This window comes from Myripristis murdjan, chromosome 8 (assembly GCF_902150065.1).
Source record: "Myripristis murdjan chromosome 8, fMyrMur1.1, whole genome shotgun sequence".
Lineage (NCBI taxonomy): Eukaryota > Metazoa > Chordata > Actinopteri > Holocentriformes > Holocentridae > Myripristis > Myripristis murdjan.
The window spans coordinates 12,541,069-12,551,564 of NC_043987.1; the positions used below are offsets into that span (position 1 = coordinate 12,541,069).

At 44.3% G+C, this 10,496-nt stretch overlaps 1 protein-coding gene across 1 annotated transcript in view; it reads left to right on the forward strand.

The window, feature by feature from the left end:
- The window catches only part of plppr2a (phospholipid phosphatase related 2a), a 57,984-nt gene extending 51,280 nt beyond the window's left edge, over positions 1–6,704 (forward strand). The window contains exons 4-8 of the mRNA XM_030057693.1: positions 472–592; positions 1,257–1,507; positions 2,684–2,860; positions 3,541–3,684; positions 5,717–6,704. Coding sequence (XP_029913553.1) covers positions 472–592; positions 1,257–1,507; positions 2,684–2,860; positions 3,541–3,684; positions 5,717–5,752 — 729 coding nt within the window. The 3' untranslated portion in view covers positions 5,753–6,704. The remainder of the gene's footprint in view (positions 1–471; positions 593–1,256; positions 1,508–2,683; positions 2,861–3,540; positions 3,685–5,716) is intronic.
- Positions 6,705–10,496: the final 3,792 nt, after the last annotated feature.

A 10,496-nucleotide genomic window follows, 5' to 3' on the forward strand; every position in this document is an offset into this window, starting at 1 on the left:
TTCATAGCTACCAGTGCTGTAGAGCACTTTGGAGGCTTGTGCTGTTACTGTTGCCGTTTGTTGAGCCAGGAGGAGGATAGACCTGTGCAGCTGAAGAGTTGATCAAACCGGGGCAGGGGGAATAAAACTGAGGTTGTCCTCTGATTGGATCGGTCCCCACTTACGTGCAAAAATAATTTTTAACCCCTGTCAAAACTGATTGTTTGAATCCAGAGAAATGCACAGAAAGGATGTCAGATTCCCACTGTTTCTTGATTGTGTTTACAACCAATGATTGACAATACATGTAATTATAATGAGAAGTTACAGTATGTATTTTAGTTTCCTATCTGTTAAAAAGTTTGGTTGACCACATACAAATCTGCATGTTTTCCTTTGCGTTATGAAAACTGCAGAATGTGTGACAAAGTTTGCCGTTATGCAGAGACGCTTTCAGCCACCGATTCTGTTTCTGCTCCTTTGTGTGCACAGATCCTGGTTGGAGAGCTGTGCGCTTTCTTCACCAAGGCGGAGGGAACCCAGGAGAAGACCATTGTCACCGCAGACTGCTGTTACTTCAACCCCCTGCTGAGACGTATCATACGCTTCCTAGGTGCACACACTACATCACACTATGCACACCCAGATCCCTTTGTAAGCATTTTTGTGTCTGTGTGCATGAGTGTGCTTGTGTGACAAAGAGGAGGAGAGCGAAAGAGAAGAGAAAAGGAAAAAGAGTGACGTCGAAACAACTTGTAAATAAAGCACCTGGACCTGACCTGTTACCCTTCAGAGTTTGTAAAACAAAGCATGTGCATGTCGATGTTAATTGGATGATAAATTACAGTGTAATCTTTGAAGTAAGACATTTAAGATAATGGCAGATAACACTGTTATGAATATTAAGAGGCCCACAGATTTGCATATTCAGCTGAATTAGCTGAGGTGAAGACTTCTGTTGCAATTTCACACCTCAGCTGATAATAATGTGTTGGGGCTATTTTAGGGAGGGAAAAAACTCAGCATTGCCTGTTTTATCTCATGGCGCTGCACAGTCTTATATCTGTTTTTCTTTTTACCTTTAACTGCGTCTTTCCCTCTCCTGTATCACTGTTTCTATCCCTGATCTTTCTCTACTCTTGCCTCTCTTACATCTCTCCCTCTCTTTCACTGCCCTTTTCTTTTTGATATCACTCCCTGTCTCACTTTATCCTCTTTTTTTCTTTTCATTCTCTCCACCCTGACCTCTACTCTCCCTTCTACTTTTGACCTCTCAGGTGTCTATGCCTTCGGCCTGTTCACCACCACCATCTTTGCCAATGCTGGCCAGGTGGTGACAGGAAACCAGACGCCTCACTTCTTGTCTGCATGTCGGCCCAACTACACAGCGCTGGGCTGCCAGTCCACCATGCAGTACATCACAGAGCGCCGCGCCTGCACGGGGAACCCGCTCATCGTCATGTCTGCGCGCAAATCCTTCCCTTCCAAGGATGCAGCGCTCAGCGTCTACTCTGCGGTCTACACAGTGGTAGGTCGGAGCATGCTGAAGGTGATGGCTTTTTAGGTTTTTTTTTTCTCCACAAGTGGTCAGAGAGACTCAGGTCTGTGTGAAGTTATGTGATCTGTGAATGTATACTAGACGTTAAAGAGATTTTATGATGATCTGCACTAGAAACTATGTTTATGTGAAAATACACCCATCTTATCAGCGTAAATCATAAATTGGAGCTGCATCAAAGAGGGTCATCACATATCCACCATTAGAACCCCACTGATTTGCATGATTTGCCCAAATTAATTTAAGTACTCATTTTTAGCCTGTGGTGAGTAGTGCTCCATCAGGGCAAAGCTGGACTCCAGTAATGGCTGCACTGGCTGTGAAAAGATTACTTTTCACCTTTTCCATCTTCAGTCAGCCACTAAGAAAAGAAATGTTTGAGGATTACTCGATTTCTGGGTAATGAAGCCCCTCAAACTTTCACAAATTCAGACTCCCACTGCCAATTTGAGCTGTCAAAGTACACAGGTACTCAGCTTTAAATATAATAGCATGGGCAAGCTCCTAGACTTACACTCCCATGAAAACATCAAACACTGGATCCCACTCGGCAGCTACTTTGACAGGTAACTAGCTATCTTTAAAAAGCGGTCTTTAAAAAAAAAATCTACATGTGACAGATTTCTGACAAAGTTGTCACTGCATTGTTTGTCAATGTCTGCAGTGGCAGATCAAAACACAAAATGGAGAATAGCAGCAGCAATGTGGGACAGTGAAGAGACCATGAGGTTATAGATTTAATAGACATATGGGGAGATGCCTCAATCCAAGCCCTTTTTTGCCTTCTTTCCCTTATCCTCCCAGAAATGAACACTTTCACCTCTGTTTCATTCATTCAGCATGCACTGATGTAAGTGTATGTATGCAGGGACTTTCAGGGCAGAGATCTTTTCACAATGAAGTCAATTACGAATCACTTACAAACATGAACAGTCAAGGTGAGGTCAGACCAGGAAAAAACAGAAGGCCTGTGTTGTGACTGTAGTGACACACTGATAAATAAATAAATCTATCAGTGCAGTATTCTCATCTATAACACGTTCCCTGTGAGTTCATGTTCATGCATGCCTGTATGCTTGTGTGCTTGTGTACCTGTGTTTGTTTGTGTGTGTGTGTGTGTGTGCTTCTCTGTATGCCTTCCTGCAGATGTACGTGACACTCGTGTTCAGGACCAAAGGCACGCGGCTGACCAAGCCCACGGTCAGCCTCACCCTGCTCTGTCTGGCCATGCTCGTGGGCGTGGTCCGGGTGGCCGAGTACCGCAACCACTGGGCTGACGTCCTGGCAGGATTTTTCACCGGAGGAGCCATCGCTGTGTTTCTGGTGAGGGGGTTGCAGGATTGGAGGAACAGATGGATCACTCAACACATGGAGGAATGTTTGAATGTTTGAAACACTTGACTCTTTGCGGGCTCATGGGTGGTCTCTGGTCAGAGATGCATTGCATTTGTAGTGTGATCATTTATGTGTCCCAATACATCCATGATGACATCCGAAGACCGCCTCGTCTCTTTATTAAAGGAAGGAATGTTTGATAGAGCGGGGGTTTGCAGTGAAGCTTAAATCTGAATGAAGTTTGTTTTTTGTGGGAAGGTGGAGGCGTCTTCGTTGCATAATCCTTAAAATAGAGAGATTGGGCACCACTGCTTCGTGAGTGGGCCAGAGATACTGGGAAGGTAGTTAACCCATGGAAAATAGAGGTGAGGTGGAAGAAGAGATGGGAGAGTACAGAAGAATCAAAGTAAGAAATGAAAGGAATGAAGTAATTTTAAAGGATCTGAGCTCAATCGCAAATCCAATAACAAGTGGTCACTTGAGATGCGTGTGAGACGCACTTTAATGCCAGGTGTGAATGGTGATCTGTCTCGGCTGTCCCCTTGTGAGCACGGCCTTTGAAGAGGAGAGTTGTTGTCTTTTCACTTTTTTCAATCTTCTCTGACCTTTTCCCGATCCTCCCCTTTCCTCTGGCCTCTGTACGTCTCCTGCCCGGTCTCCTTCTCCAGGTGACTTGTGTGATCAACAACTTCCAGCAGATGCAGCCTCCTCCTCCTCCACCGCGGCCCCAACGCCCCGAGTCCGTGCTGGGCATGCCCATGGTGACGCTGCCTTGTGTGGAGAGTCCACTCGAAAAGTTAAGTGGTCCTCAGGTAAGGGGCGGGGGTGGGTGTGAGGCAGGGCTACACTCACAAAAGGGGCATGGGATTCACACCCCTTGTCCGGTAGCTGAATCCGTTGTCCTCCATTCCCCTCCGGTCTGAAAGGTGAACGTCCCCTTTCATGCATGCCCCAAGCCCCACCTGCACCCCTAACCCCAAAAACAAAACAAAAAAACACCCAACTGAATCCCCTAACTCCCTGTGCACTCAAACCCTGTTGTAGGCTGATAACGGCACAAATGAGATTTGTCCTGCAGGTGTGAAATGAGCGGCGATTATATTCCAGCCAGAGGATAGAGCAAATCCTGGTGTGAATGCTGGCGCGGGGAAGAGGCGCTTCCTCACTCCCAAACTCCTCTGTGTTATACATTTCCTTGTTATCAGGGGTTTAGAAAGTCACTTATCTCTTTGAAGTGAGTCAGCAGTTTGGCTGACACACCCAAGGTGTAATTTACTGTCCTCAGGAAACACTGTGATATAATGGAAAGCAGCTGGCTGGAGGAAAACCGTGAATTCAGCCGAGGCCTTAAAGAACCGACAGTAGAGGAGAATAGTGCTACAAGGTGGTAGCTGTTGCAGAAGTCCCTACAGTTTGCATCGGCTCCTTATCAGCACTGCAGCGTTTTTTTTTTTTTTTAAAAGCTTACTCTCAGGGGTGGAGCAGCAGTATAGGAGTGCTGCAACAAGCATTTAGTGGAATAGTTCACCCCAAAATTGAAAATTTGTCAGTATCTATTCACCCCTGTGCCAACTACACTGTTGTCCATGCAACACACAGGGGGAAGCTAGCCAAGTCCATAGCAGACTTCTCCAAAATAACCAGAGTCATTGGGTACTGCTTTTCGAGGTCCAAAAAGAGCAAAAATAACCCTAACCCTAACGGTTCACGCTAATGCATAGTCTAGCCCCGAATGTCTAAGTTCTGCTTGATGAGAAACTGCAAAACTTAGGAAACACAGGAAAAACAAACTCTTTGACCATTTGAACAATAGCAGCGCTAGAGAACGAAGCTACAGCAGCTTGGTAACAGACCAAACTCCTTCAGTGGAGCGGCGTAAATGTGTGAATACAGAAGAGTTCACGGTGAATTCACGCATTACGAAGAAATCTCTCACAATTTCTCACCAGGCAGAACGTGGGCGCCGTGCAAAGCTTGGGTGCACTTTTGCGTTATGCGTTTTGCTATCAAAGGCAATAGTGAAGAGTCGCACTAATTAACGTTGTAAATATAGGTGTTTTCCTCTCAGGATGGGATTGTTTGGCTTTGAAAGACTTGGATCACGTTGCATGAATTGTACTGAATAATTTTCTTGTCATTTTTGCCCATTTTGGAACTCTAAAAAGCAGCTCCTGTTGATTTTTTGGAGAAGGCTAGCTACCTCCCTGTGTGTTTTACATAATGACAATTTAAAAAAAAAAAAAAACGATGTATTTCATTGCTTTTATTGTTTTTATTGCTTTTATATTTCTTTGTATATTCAGTGTGTCATTGTGAAAGAGAGACCATCCCTGTTGAAATAAAGACGGTGATGGATGATGATGATGATGAACCATTCCTCTATGAAGCGGGACTTCTACAAATGCTACCTGTGTCTGAAATGTCTTGTGCCCTCTGTGGTCTGTCACCCTCACTAACCCTCACCTGACTGCCTCTTTTCCCCTGTCTCCCACCTTGCCTCTTCTCCTCTCAATCTGTTCCCCTTTCCCTCACTCTCCCCCAGCATCCCGCACTTTCCTCCTCCTCCCCACCTTATAACACCTACGTTCAACCATTCTAACCGACTTCACATCTTTTTTGGCGATCTCTCCCTCCGTCTCCTCACTATCCCTCCCTTTGTTGCCTTATTTCTGTTTGGGTCTCTCAAATCCTCGCCCGTACATCTGTTTCTTCTCCGACCTGTCATCCGTGCACCTCCCCTCTCCCCGGGCATCGCTCCTGATTATTCGTTCTTCACTTTTCTCTTTCCTTCGCCTTCTCTCTCCCCCGTTCTCTCTCTTTCTCACTCCTCTCTCTCCCCTGCAGACTCCGCGGGGATCTCCATTCACCGAGATCACATGACCATCAGCCCTATCGGTTCCCCACCACCCCCGATGTCCTCATACCGTCTCGCTCCATTTCCAGCGAAGTCTAGACCAGCCCGAGCAGCACTCACCCCACTGCGCCGCCCATCCGGCTGGGCGATATGCAACGCTGCACCGCTCCTACTCCACGCAGGTCTAGGCCTCTCCTGATACACACAGCACAGCACAATACAGTACTGTACACATCCTCACATGCATACACACACACACACACACACACACACACACACACACACACACACACACACAAACCATCCCGTCGCCCCTTCCCAAGTCCAAACCCCCGGGGAACCGATAGGTGAACAAAGACGTTCTCTTTGCTGGACTTCCAGTAAAGTAAAGACACTTCTCAGCTCCCGAGCTGAATATTCAGTACAGTGTCAGGTACATCTCTTTTTTTTTTTTTTTTTTCTTTGTGATTATGCTCTTTTTTCCATTTTTTAGAGACTTTTGTTTCATCACCAGCTTTTTTTGTACAAACTCAATCATGTGAAGTACCAAGCTCGCCGATAAGCCAGCGTGTCATCATCAGTCGTGTTTACCGTTGAAGGAGAAGCACGTCAAACTGCGACCACTGAGAACTTTTTTTTTTTTTTTTGTCTGCGACTCTGCGAATGAGTTTTCACTCGTCTGAAGGAGCCGAATCCTGAGACTCTCTGAGCGCCGGCTCCCAGGTCTGCCTGCAGGAGGCTGCCGTGGTGGACCAAATCGCCCCACTAGAGGATAAATGTCCAGCTGTGATTTATCTGTACATCTCCACCATCCTCACGTCACACACACACACACACACACACACACACACAGATTGACTTAAACACTGAAACATGCTCTCTCGATCTTTTTGTCTTCCTCTGCTTCTCTTTCTCTCACGCTGTCCTTCTTCTGCTCTTTCTCTGTCCTGCTACCTTGGAATCTCTAACACAAACATGCACACATTCGCGCACGCATGCACCTAAATACACACAGAGATGCACACAAAGGCACGCACGCACACACACACACACACACACACACACACACACACACACACAGTAGTCTGAGAGCGGGGCCCTAGTCAGCCTGGCATGAGGTTTACCCAGATCAAAGGATCCATTTCATATCGCTCAGCAGAAGCACCAGACAAAAGCAAACAGGATGAAAGTACAGACATCTTCACTTGGCGATCTTCTTCAGATTTTTTTTTTCTCGCTCTCAGATGGTTGCAGCTTTGCCAAACTGACATGAAATACAAATAGATTTGATAAGACAAAGCCAGGAGACAAGCTCCGACTGCAGGTGGCACAGCAGCGAGCCAAGTAGAGTACATCACATCCAGAAGTAAACATTTCTTTTGTATTCCTCGTCTTTTGGGGATGAGGAGCCTTCGTACTAAACACTTTGTCATTTACATGATGCCAACAGACTTTTCTTTTCTGTTTTTTTTTTTGTTTTTTTTTTTCCACTTTGAAATGGCTCGGACTGAACTCAATCGCACTGGACTGGAATGAACCACAAGTTTGGGGAAAAGATACTCGCTCGGGTTTTCTTTTCCCCCCCTGCATCTTTCAAAGTGTCGACTACAGACTGGCCAGCTCATGTAATTATTGTGATTAATTTCTGAGGAGATTTTATCGATAGATTTATTTATTGATGTGTATATACAGTATGGTGTGGTTGCCATAAGCGCTACTGTTGTACATGTGGCGTAACAGTTTTGCTGATTTTGATTTGCACACTCTCTCCAATCCATTTTTTTTTTTTTTTTTAAAATTCATCATTATCATTCACCCTCCTCGCTCCACATTGAACCGCATCTTTTTACAGTCTGTTTAGTTCTGTGTTGTTGGTATCTTGACTATAATACTGTCACTGTGCTGTGTAACGTTTCCCTCTGCTGGACAACACACACACACACATACACACACACACACACACACAGACACACACACACAGACATACGCACACACATACAGAAACACACAGAATTAAAGACCTGTTTTACAGTGTGCACAGCCACAGGCATAAAAAAAAACAAAAAAACACAAACACACAAACTTATCTCCTCTTACCTCTTACTTATTGCCCCCCGCCCTCCTCCTCCTCCTCCACTTTCTTACACTGAAACCTGTTTGTATGATTTTGTATATAGTTCTTTTTTGTATTGAGAACGTGATTTTTACACAAGCATCACCAAGTAGTGTAGAGATTCGGGGGGAAAACGGCTACTATTGCATTCATGGTGACGATGAGAGCGAACAGTGTGTATGAAGGTGCTGAACTCACGCTGGACCAACACTGGAGTGATTGGAAACAGTCCAGCTGACTCGCTGTTTGGATCGAACCGCGCGGCCTCTGGGCCCGAGGTTAGACGGGAACGTTCCCTCGCAGTTCATAAGCTACAGATCATAAAGAACCCACTCGCTCTTTTATTGTGAATTCTGATAAAGGCATAAGTCGTAGACATACAGATAATTTTCTATAGATACACACATGGGCCATTCCAATGACAGGGAGGGCTGCAGTTAGATTGTTAGCAGTCCTGTCAAAATTATGATTTTTTTTTTAACCATTTCACGGTGTGTTGACAGCACACACAGCCGAGTGTAAAAGTCAGTATAGAAAACATAAAGACAAGTTAGCATTTAAATGGAAAAAAATGGATGTTAAGATTTGGTTCTAAACCCCTAAAATGTGTGCTTTGATTTAAAACTGAGTTCCCTGTGAGAGTGATTTTTTTTTAATTATTATTTTTATTTCCCATAAATGAGAATTTCTGCTCAGCCCCATGCGCCTGGTTGTTGCTACAGAAGACGAGTGTCTTCTTTGCACATAATCCAGAGGTTGTCTGCTGATAATCTGACCTGTTACAATTTGTTACAACATTACAATTTGTCAAGAAGGTGAAGTAGAGACTTAATGAGCATTTTGTGCTTGTGAGAAGTTTGCATTTTGATCACTGTTTGAAGACATTGGATATAAAATGGAGCATGTGGTGGCTCAGAGAGCAAAGACATACACCACGCTCCTCAGTGTTGTCAATTAGAGTCAGACCCATGACCTTTATTTGGCTGTATTTCGTCCTTTTATTCCATAGATTTCAATGTTGCTCTCCGATTTGCGCTGTCCTAATGAAGCGGAAATGCCTTAAATGCTAATTTTAAAGGAGAAAAACTGTTAACAGAAAAGAGATTTCCAGTGAAAAAGCCAAACACTGAGAGCATGTGAGTAAAACATGCACACAGTAATAATGCAAGTTTCTCACTGGTGCAAAATCTCAGCAATTCTTCACCACTGCTGTGTCTGAATCAGAGTTTGTTTAGTGTGAGGAACATGAATTATCAAGTGCTGTGTGCCAAAAACCAAAATGGGAGGGGAAAAAAAGCCAGGCTACCTTTGGGTTAGGATAGTTTCTCCTCTGGTTCCGGATCAGCAGGAATACCAATTACACAGCTTTGCTTTCCTTTAACTTCCTCCGTACGTTATGGCCAAAATATTTAAATCAAGGAACATAAACAATGCAATTGACTGACATGAATGAAAAATGCAACATTTGTCCTTCAGAACGATCTGAAGGACAAACACGTTTCCTTTGATCCTGTCGCAGCATTCCCTCTGTTTTGTAAAGATCTGTCTGATGAGAAAAATAAATGGATATTGCAATAAGAAAAATTGTCTGTGCTTATATACGTTTGTGTGTGTGTGTGTGTGTGTGTTTGCCCCTGAGTGCTTGTGTGAACCGGATTTATGATTTGATGTATGACTGAGTGCATGTGTGCCGGTGTATGTGTCTCTGTGGTTGAGTGTGAAATGTGCAGATGTGTGTGTGTGTGTGTGTGTGTGTGTGTGTGTGTGTGTGTGTGTGTGTCTTCTGCCTATTTATGAGGGTGGGAGCTGCTCATCAGCTTTTACAACCACTGATTGAATCCTTTGTCCAATCAGAGCACTGGTGGTTTTTATCTGGTCTGACCCTGAAGTGCAGTGTGGATTGGAGCCAAAACAGTATGCCGAAGTGTGTGTGTGTGTGTGTGTGTGTGTGTGTGTGTTTGTTTTTTCTTTATGATTTCTCCTCTTGGTTTATGGGAACGCCCTTTCCTCTGCTGTGGTTCTGCTGGGCAGAAGGAGCAATAATCTTCCACTGTGTGCCTCGCCTTACCACATGGCTTTATGACTGTTTTCTATAATCAGGGTCCCAGATCAGTATTAGGAAAACGAAACTGATTATTTTTGTTTTTGTCGTTGTTGCAATATGGCATCTCATTGAGGGAAATAAAAGTGGAAGCTGACGCATCTTGGCTTCACCTTGTGTCTGAATATGAATTCTCAGTGCAGTATAAGTCAAAAAAAAAAAAAAAAAAACCTTTCTTTTCCATTATTTAAGGTTTTGACTGTCCTGACCCTTGGTGAGAGGCACAGCCCATCCTGAGTGAGGAGACCAAAGCTTCACCAGATGAACTGACAGGGCTCAAGGATGCTGTGTCTGGCTCAGTACTGCCACCATGTGGTCCAGTGTGTGGTCACCCACCACAAATCTCAGATTGATCTGATTAAAAGTGACGATGATGCAAAAATGCAAGAGCATGAGGGACCTTCTTGTCGCTTTGCATGATCCATTTTAATAATGCTGATTTTAAATCTGTTTATTCTGAAGTCAGTGTTATTCTCTCTCTTTCTATCTCTCTCTCTTTTCTACATTTCCTGTATTCATAGATTTATTTGAAAGTTGTAATGTAACCATTTGTTAC